The sequence below is a fragment of the Lotus japonicus genome, chromosome 4 (genome assembly GCF_012489685.1).
Source record: "Lotus japonicus ecotype B-129 chromosome 4, LjGifu_v1.2".
Taxonomy (NCBI): Eukaryota; Viridiplantae; Streptophyta; class Magnoliopsida; order Fabales; family Fabaceae; genus Lotus; species Lotus japonicus.
This window is the reverse complement of record NC_080044.1, coordinates 2,105,989-2,125,002: the sequence shown is the minus strand read 5'-3', so window position 1 is coordinate 2,125,002 and position 19,014 is coordinate 2,105,989. Positions and strand designations below refer to the sequence as shown.

At 36.5% G+C, this 19,014-nt stretch overlaps 2 protein-coding genes across 2 annotated transcripts; one reads left to right on the top strand and one right to left on the bottom strand.

Annotated features, from left to right (window-relative positions):
* Positions 1-9,311: 9,311 nt before the first annotated feature.
* On the bottom strand, positions 9,312-11,828 carry LOC130710713 (protein FAR1-RELATED SEQUENCE 5-like). Its single transcript, XM_057560063.1, has 2 exons — positions 11,730-11,828; positions 9,312-11,612 (listed from the first exon to the last, which is right to left on the bottom strand). The coding sequence occupies exons 1-2, from the start codon at positions 11,826-11,828 to the stop codon at positions 9,312-9,314; spliced, it is 2,400 nt and encodes a 799-aa protein (XP_057416046.1).
* A 1,400-nt stretch (positions 11,829-13,228) lies between these two features.
* LOC130714491 (histone-lysine N-methyltransferase ASHR2) lies at positions 13,229-17,575 on the top strand. Its single transcript, XM_057564387.1, has 3 exons — positions 13,229-13,365; positions 14,193-15,706; positions 17,293-17,575. Exon 2 carries the CDS (start codon positions 14,442-14,444, stop codon positions 15,696-15,698), a length of 1,257 nt encoding a protein of 418 aa, XP_057420370.1. The 5' UTR covers positions 13,229-13,365; positions 14,193-14,441; the 3' UTR covers positions 15,699-15,706; positions 17,293-17,575.
* Positions 17,576-19,014: the final 1,439 nt, after the last annotated feature.

Sequence of the window (19,014 nt, the reverse complement as noted above, 5' to 3'; positions counted from 1 at the left end):
ATTACCTCTACACATATGTGTGGATTGAAAAAATCTTCCATATCCATCCAATGAAGGATCCAAACTGTCGAGTTATAACTACAATGTAATTAAATTAAAATGGTCATGTTAATTCCCTCATGAAGAAAACTAATTGCAGGAAGGAAATTTTGAAAGTGATATTTACTATCTTCCAGGTCAAGTATTGTTGATCCCATCAACAACTGAAATCTCCCATCCTTCCACTCCAAGAAGTTGAGTTAGGCTGTTTGATGTCATGTATTGAGTGAAAACAATCTGAGATATTGCTCCACACTAGGAAAACCAACAAAAATGTGGTTATGAATATGTAGTGTAAAGTGAAGTTAGTTCTACTCTAGTAGGGCCAACTTGAATAAAGCTTCTTACCAATCCCCTGATAGTATTTTTTCTTGTCAAATCATTCATACTCATACAACCTGATTCCAAGAAGTAAACCATTTGGTCTGTGACAGAAATTACTGCCATGTACCAAAGACCACAACAATCCTCAATGAGAATGTAAACCTAATCACAATAATCATGGTTAGTGTTCCCATGTGTAATAAATTTTTGATTAAGCAAAAAAGTACTTTGATTGAGTGACATACATAGTGTAGATTATCAAATGCTGGCATCCAGTCTTTGAGGTATTTCTCAGTGAGTGTGATATGGCTTGTCCCTTTCATAACATCCACCTGGAAGATTACAAAGAAAAAAGGAATATTTAGGCTACTAATGAGTCTTTGAGGTATTTCTCAGTGAGTGTGCTAGGTTTTGCCCCTTTGAACGTTTTTACATTACTTACCACAAATGAGGGTGGAAAAGCCCACACTGTTGGTGTAGGTGTCAAGCTTTGGATCCAATTGATTTTCAAGGCCATGAACAGCACAATCTAAAAAACAATAGTGTTAGGCATCTAGCTCATGCATATCATTGTCTATTTAAGATTTATTCAATAATTATGAAAATATCTTTCTTGCCAATATCATAAGCTCATGGCATGCCTATTGTAGCAAGCCCTTAAGTTACCTCTTTCTCCACTATGACACCTGGACACAATCGTTGAAAATCCTTACGTGTACCATAAGTCTCACCCATGAGGAATAGAACTTCGCTGTAAGTGTGAGTATTGTTCCAAAGTTAGAATCATTTCAATGTCCAATGTGAATTGTAATTTGGAAGCTTTTTTACCTTGGATCCAATGTATTGCTGAACACATAATCAGCAAGGTTTTCTTGGTCAGTGTTCAAACCCATTTGTGTAGTTGGCATGAACAAATTTGTGGAATTCTGTGAACAAAACACCATAAACATGGAATGTTAAATAATATCATAAAAATTAGGTGTTAAGTTAAGGTTTAGGTAATTCCAACACTTGTTTAACCTTAGGAGAACATGGTGACACACTTCTTAGTACATCACATGCAGGTCTCTTTCCCCTAGCAACATCCTTGTTTCTGCTACTTCCAGGTAGTTGTTGATCAGGTTTTATGTCAGCATCTACAGATGAAGCTGACTCGATCTTAACCTTTTTGTTTCTATTATCAGTTGGTGAATGAGTGAATGACAACCTCCTTGCTTGAAGTGCAGCAGAGTTGACAACATTAACCTGTAGATATTCATTTCATGTCTATTATTTTACCTTCCAACACTGAAATAAAAAATATACTAAGTCAAAATGAAAGTAATACATACAAGGGTTTGATGGGGCTTTGCACTTTGAACTCTGCAGAAAGCACTACCAACAACCTTCTTGGTTGTGTACTTTTCATGTAGGAAGGTCTTTTTAACATTTGGTAGTGAAATATGCATTCTGGACACATGGTTGTCAGCCAAGTTCACTCCTTCATCATAATGAGTAGCATCATCATCATCAGATGATATGTCCATTATAACCTTCGTGGGCACAAGCGATGGTGGGATTTCCCTAGTTTGTTTTGGGTGTTTAGGTGTTAATGTGGTTTTTTGTTTGATCCTTGAAGGAGGTGTAACATGCACCTCCTTTTTTTTGTTTCCAACCATATCAACTTTTGGGGTCATTTGGAATCTTGAGAATGCGTTGGATGTGTTGGATTCATGTAGAGTCAGAACCTGTTTCAAGTCCTTAGAAATAGCTAGGCATTGATCTTCCATAGCTTCCATACGACGCTCAAGTCCCTACACAAAAGTGATATCGTATGGTTTAATAAACACATGGTGATAATTTTGATTGCAAAATACAGATGTGGTTGCTATTGTAGACATACCCGGATGCATGTATTTTGATCACAGATTGCATTTAAAATCCCTTGGATGCCAAGACTTATTTCATTCCATCTCTTTTCCATTACCTAAAAAAGGGTTAAAAAGGCAAGGATGTTATGGTTGGTGAGATAGAGAAGAAGTGAGGAGTGGAAAATAGACATAAGGGAATAGAAACATACCACCATCAAGTGGTCCCTTCGAGCATCGAATTGAATGCAGTCCCCCATTCCTTCTTGAAGATCTTGTCCCCTCTCACCATTCTGATTTGAACTGCTCATGTTAAACCAAACCAACCAAGTATAGGTTCAGAGATTGAGTTAGTAAGTGAGAATGAGAATGAAGAGGTTAATGGTTAGTTGTACCATCTACTTATACAAGAACATGTGGCATCCAATGCTTGTGTACTAAATCGTAGACAAGCAAGGATTTTGGAAATGTTAACTAAGGCCAATGGTGAGTGAATGACAAAAAAAGTAGTATAGGTTAGAAGGCACGATACCATTTGTTTCTACTTTCATGCATGCATTTATTGCATGTAACCATGTATTTGACGTTGGGTTGATGCGTGGCCACCCTATCCCATTTGTACTAGGTAGATTCCAACCTTGTATGTTGTGTGGTTTCATGAATTAAAAAAAGGACCGGTCAATGTGAATTTGTTTGGTTCGACATAAGGACAAATATATAGGCAACAATACACCCTTGACCAAAAACTCAATTGAGTTACATTTAATCTTGAATCTTGTACTTATTTGAGTGACATTTTATAATCAAATCACCATTCACATTTGATTGAACCTTATTTATTTGTTAATGTAATTATGTTGTAGCTTTTTTTTCTAATGAGATTGTCTTTTCCACTAATTGTCTTTATCATGTCAACATGTGCTTAAACTCATTATTTGATTTTGTGTTAATGTTGTTTATAATAGGAGTAAGGGAGTAATGGAAAAATGTTGATTCATGATTACATCATGATGAGAAGGGTGTTCCATGAAGAACATAAGGTTCATGCAAGGATCTTGACACCCAAAAATGGAACTAGGTTGACTTCAAGTATGAGTAAGAACAGACAAAGATCATTCATTAATACTCATTGACAAAGTAGTTTGAGTTGAAGTTGTTAACTTCTTCAATCCTCCATCATTCCTCCGGCACTAAACACCAATGTTGCATTAATCATGAAATTAACTTACGGCCAGTTCAATTTATAACTTCCCAATTACTTTGACTTTCCATTTTTTCATTTTTTATGGAGGCAAGTTGTGGTTTCGAACGTTGTTGTACCTTGGCATTTTTTATTACGAAAACCTTTTCAATAGTACAGTAGCAGACCTGAGCAGGTTGCTGATTGTGACAATACAAATTGTGGAAGCATTATGACAACTTTAGGTTCATAGGCATCGTTCCATCGTTCCTCACAAACTTTCACTATAACGGGTTATTTTGACAACCAAGGCAAAAAGCAAGGTTCAGATTATCTTAAAGTATTTTTCCCATTTGGTGATTCTTCTTATTCTCTCCAACACGTGAAGACCTGTATAAGCAAAGTATCTGCTGTAACCAATTGTGGGGTGAACGAAGTAGTTAGTTCCTCAAGTAATTAAGGTGAGGAATGCAGTTAGGGAAGTTAGTTCCTCTAGTTAGTTTGTCCAATTAGACCTTCAGACAAGTACTCCCTTATTAGTTACATGATTAATGCAGATTAGTAATGAAGCCCCTCAATTAATTAAATAACCCTTTAAATTTGGGTGAGCTCTCACCTCCTCTTTTGTCACCTCATCAGACCCAATTGTTCTTCATCTCCTTCTATTTTTTCCCCTCTTTCACTCAATCTCTTCCTCAACCATGAGAAGGCCATGTTCCTCTGGTTCATGTGCTTCTACGGGTACATACTCCATGCCTCCTGGAGGAATATGTGCGTGTGGTGAACTCATTGTGTACCTCACATCCCATACTAATGATAATCCAGGAAGACATTTCTGGAGATGCAGGAATTTCAAGGTAAAAAATTGTACATAATTTGAATTTCAGTCAATTTTAATTTGATTCCATTCATTGAAATCCTTCACTTTTCACAACAAAATACCTTGCACTTTTTTTTCAGACACAAAGGGACTGTGGATTCTTCTTGTGGGATGATGAAGTTGGACTAGGTTCAGCAAGACAAGGAGGTATTGATGCGTTGCAGACAGAATTGGAGGATTCGAAGAAGAAATTGGAAGAATTGAAGACAAAATTGGAGGATACAAATAGGAAACTTGAGGAAAGCAAGAACAAGATTAGCAAGCTTCAAAGGAAGCTTGATTGTGAGATGATGAATAAGAATCTGGCCTTTTCCACCATTGTGGTTGTTGTGTTAGCTTGGGTAGTTAGTTTTTTCTTTATTTATGGTAAAATGTAACCAGAGAAGGGAACTTTGTTTGGGTAGGGTTTGGGAATCATGCAATGGTATCAAGCAATGACAACTAATTAGAAATTTATAATCAAATGTGTTTGACACAATCTCAATTACTACTTCTTAATATCAAGTGTCTTTAACTTAATCTCAATTATTAATTCTTTCATGTACTTAATCCAATTGACTAACCGTGAGGTTGAAGTGTTGTTGATATAAACTCAATGGCTAATTAGAAGATATATTGTCTTTGACTTAATCTAATTAACTAACCGTTGAATTAATCTCCAAGACTAATTAGGTTTTTTTCATTACCCATCTCGAGGATCAAGTGTTTTTGACTTAATCTACTTGACTAACCGTGAGGTTCAAGTACCTTTAACTTAATCTCCAACACTGATTAGGCTTCCGTCATTATTAATCGTGAGGATCAAGTGCCATTGACTTAATCTCCAACACTATCCGTGAGGATCAAGTGCCTTTGACTTAATCTCAAACACTAATTAGGCTTTCGTCATTATTAATCTTGAGGATCAAGTGCCTTTGACTTAATCTCCAACACTATCTGTGAGGATCAAGTGCCTTTGACTTAATCTCAAACATTAATTAGGCTTTCGTCATTATTAATCTTGAGGATCAAGTGCCTTTAACTTAATCTCCAACACTAATTAGGCTTCCGTCATTATTAATCTTGAGGTTCAAGTGCCTTTGACTTAATCTCCAACACTATCCGTGAGGTTCAAGTGCCTTTGACTTAATCTCAAACACTAATTAGGCTTTCGTCATTATTAATCTTGAGGATCATGTGCCTTTGACTTAATCTCCAACACTATCCGTGAGGTTCAAGTGCCTTTGACTTAATCTCCAACACTAATTAGGCTTCCGTCATTATTAATCGTGAGGATCAAGTGCCTTTGACTTAATCTCCAACACTATCCGTTAGGTTCAAGTGCCTTTGACTTAATCTCAAACACTATCCGTGAGGATCAAGTGCCTTTGACTTAATCTCCAACACTAATTAGGCTTCCATCATTATTAATCTTAAGGTTCATGTGCCTTTGACTTAATCTCCAACACTATCCGTGAGGTTCAAGTGCCTTTGACTTAATCTCAAACACTATCCGTGAGGATCAAGTGCCTTTGACTTAATTTCCAACACTAATTAGGCTTCCGTCATTATTAATCTTAAGGTTCATGTGCCTTTGACTTAATCTCCAACACTATCCGTGAGGTTCAAGTGCCTTTGACTTAATCTCAAACACTAATCAGGCTTTCGTCATTATTAATCTTGAGGATCAAGTGCCTTTGACTTAATCTCCAACACTATCCGTGAGGATCAAGTGCCTTTGACTTAATCTCAAACACTAATTAGGCTTTCGTCATTATTAATCTTGAGGATCAAGTGCCTTTAACTTAATCTCCAACACTAATTAGGCTTCCGTCATTATTAATCTTAAGGTTCATGTGCCTTTGACTTAATCTCCAACACTATCCGTGAGGTTCAAGTGCCTTTGACTTAATCTCAAACACTAATTAGGCTTCCGTCATTATTAATCTCGAGGTTCAAGTGCCTTTGACTTAATCTCCAACACTATCCGTGAGGTTCAAGTGCCTTTGACTTAATCTCAAACACTAATTAGGCTTTCGTCATTATTAATCTTGAGGATCATGTGCCTTTGACTTAATCTCCAACATTATCCGTGAGGTTCAAGTGCCTTTGACTTAATCTCCAACACTAATTAGGCTTCCGTCATTATTAATCGTGAGGATCAAGTGCCTTTGACTTAATCTCCAACACTATCCGTTAGGTTCAAGTGCCTTTGACTTAATCTCCAACACTATCCGTGAGGATCAAGTGCCTTTGACTTAATCTCCAACACTAATTAGGCTTCTGTCATTATTAATCTTAAGGTTCATGTGCCTTTGACTTAATCTCCAACACTATCCGTGAGGTTCAAGTGCCTTTGACTTAATCTCAAACACTCTCCGTGAGGATCAAGTGCCTTTGACTTAATCTCCAACACTAATTAGGCTTCCGTCATTATTAATCTTGAGGATCAAGTGCCTTTCACTTAATTAGGGTTTGCAAGTCTGAATTTTCGTCTCCCTCCTTGTAATTTACTTTCAACTTCCCTCCAAATGATTTGTGAGAGTATTTTGAATTTATTTACTTTCAAGTTCCCTCCATCTGGATTTTCTGTTTCCCTCCTTCCTGGATTTTATATTTCCCTCCATTTAATTTGTTTGACTTCAAAGGGCCCACTAAGTTGCCCTCAACAAACCATAACAAGACAAACACGATTTTTCTCTTACCTACCCGTCAGTCAACAAATTTATGAGGGGTCCATGCTTTTCAGTATTCAATTGAAGAAGAATAGACAAGCCAATCCCATAAAGGGACTCCCACCATATATCCCCTTAAACGGAGGATCAAGTCTTCTTCACTATGTCCTTCATTTTCTTTTTGTTTTGCAACCATGAAAAAGGCAGTCATCCCCTGTTAGGACGCCCACCACATATCCCCTCAATTTTGAACTATTTTGGAGTGCAAAGTCATGCCTAACTCGTTGTTGTTTTGCAGTGTGAAAAATTATGTAATTATTTTCGTTGGGCTGCAAGTGATTAGTTAGAGCAGGTTCAATTACAAGTGTTTTGCAGTGTTCTTACTTGTCCTGCTTAATGATGAAAGTTTCCAAATTATTTATGATGTTTTTTTTAAAATTAATTTTTTTTTGACACTGCAAATCCCTTAGTGTATCTGAATTACTCAAGGTTATTGTGGATTGGTCTAAATGGGTTTTAAGGTCTTAATGAAACCGTTTCATATATGCCTCTATTCCTCTGGGAAATCAATTTATTCATTACATCACCAGTGAATTTCTGAAAGACATTTGATGTGTGGTAACGTCTGGCAGCAACAGGTATGTCAAAGTCCAAATTATGGCACGCATATCAGTTTTTTTCTTGACATAATTACTTTGAAAAGTCTCAAAGCTTGGTCTAAATCACCGCCCCTCACAGCCAATGTCCACTCACTAAACTGTCAATCTTGTAATTATTCCACCCCTAACCTGTAGCCTTAGTCATTCAAAGCGGTTCAACTTCCCATTTTCACCACATTTACTCCTTCTCCCAGGCCAAACCAGTTTTATATAAACCGCACCTCAGCCTTGATTTTCCTTCATCATCTCTTCACTCCTCCTCCTCCTTTCACACCCAAAAACACCATGGTCGAGGTCAAGCAGGAGATCATAGATCTCAGTTTTGATTCCGATGATGACATGAACATACCACCTGGTCCTGGCTTCAATAGAAAGATTACTAAAAGCCAAGCCTCTGGAAGACAAACCTTGGTTTGGTTCCTGCCTTTTGTACTATGAAGCTGATGTGAATCTGTTTCTTTGTTTTCGGTTTTTGCATTTTCTTTACAATTTTTTCATGTTTCTTTAAGTTATCTCACATGATTTCTCTATGTATGGTCAGCCTCTCAGGGCCTGGTTTGTGAAGAGGTACATGAAGAAGAGCATAGACAAGTGCACGTTGATAGCACCAAACGGGAAACGCTTTGGTTGCACACTGTGTTGGCACGTTGTTAATAAGAATCAATGTGTTGTTGGAAAGGGATGGTATGAAGTCGCCAAAACAATTGGATTACGAAAAGGCCAGCGGATCCATTTCATGCCAACCCATGAATTGCATGTTTTCAGCTTCATGATCGCTCCTGTGTGAACTTGTATTGGTGCCTATGTGTCTCGTCTATGTTGTGTAGTTGTGTTGTTTTTTTTTACTTCTGTTGCTTTATCAATGTGTCTGTTGTTTGGAATCTGTTAATGAAATGGGCACCATGAATGGAAATGGAATGGAAGTAATCCTGCTTTTTGTTAATTATTATTGTCTCCAAGACTTGTTTTTTTACTGTTGGTTCAACAATGTCTCTGTTGTGAACTCTGTTGTTTCAATTTTCCAATGCTATGTTAATGAAATGGGCACCCATGAATGGAATGGAATGGAAGTAATCATGTGAAATGGCCACCCAAGGCTATTTCTTCAATTCAACTTTCTGAATTGGAATTGGGGTTGATATTTGAGTGAACCTTGTACTTTGATAAATTAACTTCATCTGCTTCATATGTTAGGCACACATATGTTATTGATTTGAAGCAGATGGAATGGAAGTAATCATGCCCTGAACATCACAAAGAAAACCCTATATAAGTGTGGCCTACCTTCTTTCAAAACTTCATCTCAAACAATGTACTTTGTGGTGAGGATTAAGCTACTTTGTGGATCCACAGGAACTAATCATTTCATGCACTTTGTGGTGAGGATTAAGCTACTAAAAGACATTTATCACAGGCATAGGCACCTTAAATTAAACTACAACACAACATTCATAAATAAAGAAGTATCTCAGTGATAATTAAGAGTTACAACCCAAATAAAAAACAAAAGTCTTCCATTCATTATGAACTCTGAAGTCTCCCACTCCATTCCTTTCATTCCAAGTCTTTTCATACACATTCCAACTCAAGTGGACTGCCACTGAAATCAACAAAAGAATTGAAAATAGGTTAGTCAACAAAGAAAGAAAAGCAAAATCCAGTATGTAAGCAACTTATGTAAATGCCAAAGGGCTTACCATGTTTCTTTACTCATCTTGATCCACAACACTACCCAACATTTGCATATGATTCTTCTTGGGTAGGCACAGTCTCCGCATCAGTATTTTTTGTCATCTGGCGTGCTTTAGTTGTAGTCTTGCAAGTAGTTTTATTATGACCATATCGGTGACATTGTGAGCACTTCCTACTCCCTTTCCTCTTGTTGCCTTTGTTTTTTCCAGCTGCACTTGACGAACCTGGACAACCAATACCTTTAGTCCTAACAACATTAGGATCTTTGAGGCCAATAAAGGAATTACCCAAATCATCAACTTCTTCATCACAGTCCTTGATTGCCCTTGACTTCAATTCTTGCACAGCTTTTGTCGCTCGATCTCTTTCATTATGAAAATCTTCAAGCCTACGACAGGAAAATGAGGCTAATTCCCTGTATTGACTCATCAAGGCACCATACCTACTAATCAAGAAGGAATCCAAGTGTTTTGATCCTAACATTGCATTCTTGTCCACATCATCCTTTGCAAACTTTGTCCATCTCTGCAGAACTAGACATTTTGGCAATTCACAGACATCAAGATAAACAAGGACTGCAAGTACATGGTGACAAGGAAGACCCATGGATTCCATCCTTTTGCAAGCACATTGGAAAAAAAATGTTGACGGCTGAAATGAGACATGCCACTCACGTCCGGAACCACGATATTTTGAAACCAAAAATATATACTGGCTGGATGTTTCTTTGTAGCCTACAACAATGGAATCTCCTGACCTATGTAGTGCAGCACGATACATGGAGAATATCTCCCTTGTAAAGACATTGGCACCAGACCTCTCAAGATTTTGGAATTTAGTCTCCAACACAGCCTCACCATAAGATGAATTAAAGTCAGCCTCAATTTCTTTATACCTAATATGATTCATCAACCTGCATAAGTGTTGGATCAGCTCTGTTATATTACACCTTGAATTAACAAACTTCCCAATTTTAGAATGAAGACCCTCACAACGGGATGTTGTGCGAAATCCAGCAAAAAAGTTGCCACGCATATGCGATGCAGCCCACATCCTCCTTTTTTCATACATTTCCTGAACCCATCCATTATCATGCAACTCAAACTTATCCACCATCTCTGTCCATTTTTTATTCCATGTCCCTATGTCATAATACCCAGCAAGCATGCAATGGTTGAATGCAGCTGTAAATTTAGGATTATGCAAGTTTGAGGTTGCATTCCGACTCAAATGCCAAGCACAAAGCCTGTGATGGGATTGAGGTAGCACAAGCTTTATTGCTTTCTTCATTGGAATATCTCCATCTGTGATGACTGACGTAGGTGCCTTGTCTTTCATAACTTCCATTAGTCTTTGGAGTAACCAAACATACGCAGGTTCCTTTTCATCCCCAACAATTGCAGAAGCAAACACAATGGTTTGTTGATGATGATTAACGCCGCAAAAAAACACCAGAGGACACCTATACTTGTTTTTACCGTACGTGGCATCAAAAGCAACCACATCACCAAATGCTTTGTAATCAATTTGGCTCATTCCATCACTCCAAAACAGGTGCTCCAATTTACCTTCACTATTCTCTTTGTACCGAAAAAAAAGCTCGGGGTCAGATATTTGTAATTGTTTCAAGTACTTCAATGCGGCCACACCATCAGATTCATGTTCTGCCCTCTGTTTTCCTACTTGATTATAAATTGCTTTCTGTCTAAAACCAACATTCTCATAACCACCTGACTGCATTGCAAAGGAACTAAAAATATCATGTGCACCTATACCAGCCATCCTCATGTTATTCATTTGAACAACATCAGACTCATTCATTTTCCTATAAGCAGGCAACATTCCACAAGATAGTCCATCCAAAAGTTCATGATTATGTGCAAATGCAAAAATAGTCACATACCAACGTCGAGTAACAATATGGATGTGGACTCTGAACTTGGCTTCACATCCTAGCCTTGTCTCATTTTTTGCCCGTCGCTTTCGGTCTTCCATGTTTAAGCAGCTGAGTCGACGTTTACCTTCCCTAGAGCACACAAAGGTCTGCTGCAATACTTCATTACTTGTTTTGCTCCGCAGAATACTGCTTCTACGAACTGAGAACCCATTCACCCTTCCATACCAAGTATAGAATAAATAAGCAATATCCAAGCTAATAAAGCTCAGCATCGAGACTTGTTCAGGACATAAATTCTTAAGATCAATCATTAGGATGTCATCTTCATTGTTGATATCTATTGTTGCATCAGTACCATCAACATGGGTTTCCTCTTCATACTCAAAGTCCACACTACACTCTTCTCCATTTTTATCTTCCACATTCAACTCATCCAAATCCTAAGACAAACAAAATTACAAAAGATAAGACAAACATACATGCATATCTATGGCACCCATTTCTATCTATAGCCATATGACACCTGCAATTTTTTCATGGATCAATATGTTAATTACCTCTGACATTTTATCAGCATCTTTCAATGACCCACTTTCTTCACTGTTTCCATTCAAGCATCCCGTGCCACCATAGCTGATCTCGGTTGAGTTTGTCATTCCAAATCAACAAACCTGGAAGCTCGAACGAGATGAGGATCAAAATCAACAATCGATTCAAGTAAATCAAACAAATAAATGGAGAATCCGATAAATGTAGGCAAAATTAGAAATTGAACTACGATGAGGATGTACCCTGGAGATAGTGGACGAAGCTCAGATGCCTAGAGATAGAAGATGAAGCTCAGATCGGATGAAATGTGCGTGCCACAGGAAAGAGAAACTACAAGGCACAAGCTGAGGGAAAGAGAAACTTATGCAATTTTTTAAGTCAACCCTAACGGACCCGGTTTCTTTTAAAAACCCCGTTTTGCCATTTTGCAAATATTACAAATATATTTTTTTATTAATAAAACTTTTTTTTACCGGTGGTAACCGGTCAACTCGCTCATGCACCCGTACACCACATGTGCCGGTGATGCACCGTAGCCTTTGCCTATACTTTTCTAGAGAGAGGACCTTATTTTTGTATGTTGAAATATGGTTAGCTTGTTGCATCTTGTGAAGAATGCAAGTCATTATTACTATCTCTAAGCAACATTTACAACTTTGCATGTGCACCTTCAACCAAAGTAACTCGTACAAATAACTACATAAGAATGAGTATACATAAGAAATTTTTACTCACTCAACTATAAACACATGCACAATCCACAACAACACTAGAAGATCGAAAACTAGAATAGGCAGTACAATTCTGAACATATTGTAGAAATTAATTTCTAGAAGGCGTTTACTATTTCAAAAACTAATTTCTAAAATAAAATAAACTACTTATTCTTGAAATTTAGTTTTTGGAATACAATAATAGAATACACAATGTTTTTAAAATCTTAATTTACATTTTAGAAGACAAAACAGAAAAATATACTAGAATTAAAATTATGAAACAATACATATTTAGCTAAAAATAAGAAATAGGGAGATTAGAGACTCAGCATACGAGTGACTCTGTGCGACTTGAGAAAATCAACTGCAATGAGAACAAAAATAAAAACCTAGTAACTTTGGTGAGAACGTATTTAAGGAGTGGGTGAGATGTGCTAAGAGTTGTGATGTGAGCATAGTTAAGAAAATCAAACTGATCGTTTTAATCGAGAATCAGTCAAGTGATCATTTTATTTGAAGGAAAATTTTTGTTAATCTAAGAACCGGTCGAACCAATTAGTGCAATTACAGGTGAAGCAATGAACTAACTGTGAACATGTACCTTCACCGGTTCAATGACTCATTCAGTTTTCAAAACATTGTGAAAGTAGTAATGGGGTATTCTTGGAAAAGAAAGAAAAGGGTAGGATAAATTAGGGGTATTCTTGGAAATTAAAATGGAGGGGTGGTGTGAAATAGATGTGAGAAGTTCATCAATCATCAGCCTAATAACATGGACCCTGTTGAGACATTTTCAGGCCCAAGATGTGTAACAGACCCGACCCACTAGAACAAAACCCTTGTATTTTCATTCATGTTGTTCTTCAACACTCGTCTGTGAAGCTGGCCAAGGTTTTTCACAGAGAACGAAGCTCCAAGATTTCGACAGGTACATGAATATGAATTTCAGTTGCAGATTCATCTTCCATTCTTGACATGTTGTTGCGAAAACCAAAGTACTTTGATTAGAACTTATTGTATAGGCAGCATGATTGACTGTTTGTTGCTGTATCCAATGAACCTTAAACATTGATATAATTTGATGAATCAATGAAATAACGTTGTTTGGTCTGAATTTTGTGTTTTGTTGTCGGTTTTTGAGACATTCTGCTGGTATCAGTGGATGTATGGTTAAGCTCAAGTGAAGAGAGTTCTGTAGCAAAATGTTGTCTTACATTGAAAAAGTTTCATTTTTGACTGCTTATCTAGAAATGCTTCTATCAAGCTCGTCGTTTATTTCATCTGGGTCACTATGATGGAAATGCGGTAGTGCAGTACTACAATTCTTATGGTGTTAAGTTAGTTTAAAAGAAGGGTATAACTGAAACTTAGATCAATTGGAACTTATCTGCCTACTAGGGTATCAGTAGGAAAAGAAACTTCTTGTATATTTGGATAGATTAAAATGTTTAGTAAGGTGATTTTGGAATTCGGAAGCTGTGCATCACTGCCCGTGCGGCTGTACCTCAAAATGTGATTTCTTTATCATGAGCTATACTGCTATTGGCATATGAATGTGGTTTACTGATTGAAATTGGGTTGTGTGTCTTATTTGTGATATATACTCTGTTTTGGATCTCAATTGGAAAGGAAAGGTAAACTTAAGATATGTACTTATCTGTTAGAATGTATATGTAAATTTACCAGAATGCTTCCTTTCATTAGACTGAATAATGACTGGAATTCATTCTCACCTTTTATTTCTTCACCTTGCAGCTATTTGTCTTCATTGAATTACTGGGACTTGGAGAATAGGGCAAAGGAGCACTTGTTGTATAGTATATGACTGTACACAGCCTGAAAGTTTAATTTGTTCAAGCTGCCATTTGGACTTAGTAACGCCCATCGAGAAAATATACTTATCGAGTTATTGGTGTTGAGATTTAGTGGAAGCTAAAAAAAGTTGTAGCCTCCCCAATACTGCTTACTTAATTTCAGGAGTCAGCCACTGGAAAATACTTACAAATGACATCAGCTGCTCCAAGTTCTCTTTTGAAGGTGGAGGAAATACAAGGAAGAGGGAGAGGGATGGTTGCATCTCAGCCTCTTAAAGCTGGCCAAATTGTCCTCAGAGACTCTCCGATTCTGCTGTATTCTACGTTGCCCTTTTCCACACAGTCTTCATCATCGTCCTCCTCTGCATCAGCTGCATGCTTCTGTGGTCGCTGCTTCAGAACCTTGCCACCATCTATACTGCTAGATTCTTCATCACCTGCAGTTTTATGCCCTTCTTGTCGCCACCATCGCTTTTGCAGCTCAAGTTGTCTCTCAAAGGCACTGAACTCTTCCCATTGTTCTTGGGTATGTCAAGCATTATCCCGTCTCCAAGCCAATTCTCTACTGCTTGAACAGCCCGTCGAGCTCCAAGTCCAAGCTCGTTTTCTCATTGCTGCCTACAACCTTGCCAATGTCTCCCCGTCAAACTTTCAAATCTTGCTATCTCTCCAGGGTTCTCCTGATGACACCACCATTGCTGCAGCTCAGCTCCTACACCCCCTTATTTCATCGCTATGTTCACTTGCTGCCATTAGCCCCCAGAATGGGTTTTCTTTGGAACTCACTTCTGCGCTTCTGGCCAAGGACAAGCTCAATGCCTTTGGCTTAATGCAGCCCTTCTCCATCGATGATGATCAGCGTTCTGTCAGAGCTTACGGCATTTACCCCTACGCCTCCTTTTTCAACCATGATTGCCTTCCCAATGCCTGCAGATTCGATTATGTCGACACTAATCCACCTGATGGCGGCCATAATACTGACTTTATTATTAGGATGATACATGATGTTCCTCAAGGTAGGGAGATCTGTTTGAGCTATTTCCCTGTGAATGAGAAATTTTCTAGTAGGCAGAAGAGATTGACGGAAGACTATGGCTTCACTTGTAATTGTGATCGATGTAATGTTGAATCAAATTGGTCAGATAATGAGAGTGTTGAAGGTAATGCAGAGGATGAAGAAGAGGTTATGGATGACGACGAAGATGAAGGTATGGCAGCATCAGACACTGAAGATAATCTCCAAGGAGATAACAGCGATTTCCCACATGCTTATTTCTTTCTGAAATACATGTGTGATAGAACAAATTGCGGGGGAACTTTAGCTCCTCTACCGCCACAGGGTGATACTCCATCTAATATCATGGAATGTAATGTTTGTGGTAAATTGAAGAGTGGCGATGACTTTGATATTGATAATGAGCAAGATGAAGTTCCAATGGAGGACTGAGCAGTTTTGTAAGTATCCCTGCATTCCTCTGAATGTTTAGAATATTTCTTTTCAATTCGTTATCTTGGAACCATCTTTTTGTCACATCTAGGATTTTGTACTTGCATTGTTCATTGATTTCCATGCCCACAATTTTCACATAGGTATTAGTTGCCCATAAGCTTTTAGATTTAGCTCCTCTATAGTGAACCTTCACTTTAGAGGAAAATGTGAATAGTTATTGACAATAATCAGAAAATCAAACCGCTGAGTTCGTGGTCATATGCAATTATGCATGCACAATTGCACATGTATAACAAATTATGAGATTATTCAGATTTCAGACAAATAGCTCTAGCTCTCATTTTTTCCTCTGAAGTCTAAAAAGTAAGGTTTACTAGGTTTCCAATCCTAAACATTTTGTTGTATGTTGTCAAGTGAGTCAATAGTTAGATTTCCTTGTAGAAAACATTTGTCGAAACTGTTACAACTTACTACTGAAGAACTTATTTAGGAGACTTAAACATGTTCTTCAATTCCTAAACCCTTCTTTGTGGACCTTTTTGATGCATGATTTTTTCAGGATAGAAAAAAAGTATCTTCATCGGTTATTTAAGATATGAAATACAGTAATTGGTTACCAAGGAAAAAAAAAAGAATGACTAATCTTTCTGGTCATACCACTCAGACAGAATTTTTCTTTTCGTATAGGGTTAATTGCACTTTTGGCCCCTATAGTTTGACAAATCTGTGATTTTGGTCCCTATAACTTCTATTGCTCCAATTGAGTCCTCTACTTTCAAAATTGAACAAATATGGTCCAAGCATGAACTTGTCATCTAATGATTAACAAAAAAAAAGCTGATGTGGATCATATTATTTTTAGGTGACTTGTATGTTAAGATGAATTACATCACTTTACACGTCAAAATTTGGTATATATGTCCCACTATTTTCATTAGTTATTGGATAACAAATTAGCATTTGAAAATTTGTTCAATTTTGAAAGTAGAGGGGACTTAATTGAAGGAATTGAAACTACAGGGATCAAGATCCTGCATTCCAGAAACTATAGAGGCCAAAAATGTAATCAAATTCTCTTAAAATTCCTTCCTGGTTTGACCTGTATGTCTTGATTTTATTGAATTATTACTGCCAGACCATTAGTCTTGAGTCTCTATCAAGTTATGTCTTAACTTCTGAGTAAAAGATAATGCACAATGCTTTAACAAGGGAAGGAATCAATGAAACATTGCAAGAGCTAATGATCTTTGGGATGATCTAAAATTGAAGCACATGCAAAAAATAAAATACGACTCTTATGTTAAATGGTTGGCTTAGTAAGTTTTGATAAATTCAAATGGAAAGTTGTCAGTTCTTTTTTCCCTTGTATCTTTTTGTTAGCGGCTTGTTAATCACACCTATCAACCTTTTCTTTTTCATTTATCTTTAGAATTTTAAATTGTAATGCTTTTTACCCTATAGAAACATTCTATTTTTTTCTTTATCATTATTGGTATCCTCACATTCTTTGAATTTTCCATTACTTGTTTCCATCCAATTATACATGGAAGATTCACCACTTTAACTAATTTGATTATGGTGTTATTTACAGGATTGATTTGCTGTAGGTTTATTGCATGTAGATGAAGGAATTCTTCCTAGATTTCGCGCAGTTATAAGACTCTGCACAAGTTGAGACAAAAGTTCACAGCTCAGAATCAAATGTGTTTCTTTTGTGTTGTTTTTAAAAGTGTAATGGTATGTTCTATGCTGTGGTTGCTTTATTCGAAACACTGCTTTAAATTTTGCCGGCAAGTTATCATATTTTGATGTATACTTTTGGATCACAAAAGTCTCTTGCATGAGCACAATGCCTGGTGGTATTTATTTTCTTACATCCTTTTGCAATTAAGAAATTAAATTAATTAGTTATAACATATCAAAAAATTATAAAGTACTAATATTTGAATTTCAAAAACAAATGATGTGGATGATTGAGACATTTTAACATCTATGATGAAACACAAGTGGTTCAGTTTTAATTAGTGAGAGAAATCCAACTTTCACAAGAACCTGGAGGGAAATCATCATATATGAGTAAAGAGAGGTTTAAATAAGTAAACATTATGTAAAGAGGTTTAAATAAGTAAAGAGGTTTCACAAGATACATTGCTTGCCCTCCTCTCTCCTTACCCTCCAACCAAACATTATGTAAAGAGGTTTAAATAAGTAATGTATCAGATTTGAGTATTGTAAATGGAAAAAAAAAAAACTCATGCTTGGAGAGCTAGTTCCATATAATGTGGATGTTTTCAACTCAAATAGAATTATCTCATGTGAAAAATACATGTAATGAAAAAATTTGAAAAAATTGAGATGAGTGATTACTCATTAGAGACCTAGCATTCTATGTTTACCGTTTTAGGGCTTACAGTTTGTGTGTCATTTATTTTAATGTATGATGTGCATTTAATATCTTCAAAGAAAATGTTAAGATTCCTATATAAGAGAAGTTATATCTTTAGTATTCTTTTTGCTAAGAAAAGTAAGCAATTGAAAACTCCCATTCTATGGCTAAAACTTCATTTAATGCTTTGAATTAAGTTAGCTAAATCTCCCATCCCATGATGCCTGAACTGAACCATTGAAAATTTTCGACATCATAATTGTTTGCCCGTTTCACCTAATACTCGAGTTGATGTAGTACTCAGAAAATTGTTGCTAGGAATGTAAATGGAAACTGATTTTGAAACTTATCCAGAAAATGAATTCAAATGTAATCATTCTCTAACCTTACAGAACATTTACTTCTCATTGAGTACCTATATTGTACTACTAATCCTGAAGCTCGTATGGCTAGTGTTTGTGCTGCTTGAACTCCAGTTTCAATTATATATGAAGCTGTATTCAATTCAAATATATTCAACTATTTAAATAATGAAATTAGAAAGAAAAAGAAATGGTGCATAAAAAGCTTAAGTCAAAACTCAACCAATTTTGACACAAAGAACCTCACAAACTTATGGATCTGCGTTGTGTGCACTGACTACAACAAAGAAATCTCAATAGAAGAATGGAGATTAAGACAGTTCAGATTTTGAATTTAACAAATTATATATAAAATATTTTCTTTGAATCTGAGTCGTCCAATTATTATCCAATGACTGAAATTTTGTAACTACACCAAAAATTGACCACATAAAATACATTTTCAAAGTTACTCACTTTAGAATCAATTTTAACATAAAAAAAAATACACAAATTTATAATATGTTTGAATCAGCTTCTCTTACATTAAAATCACTTAAAAGTTAAAACACAAAAATTACTTACA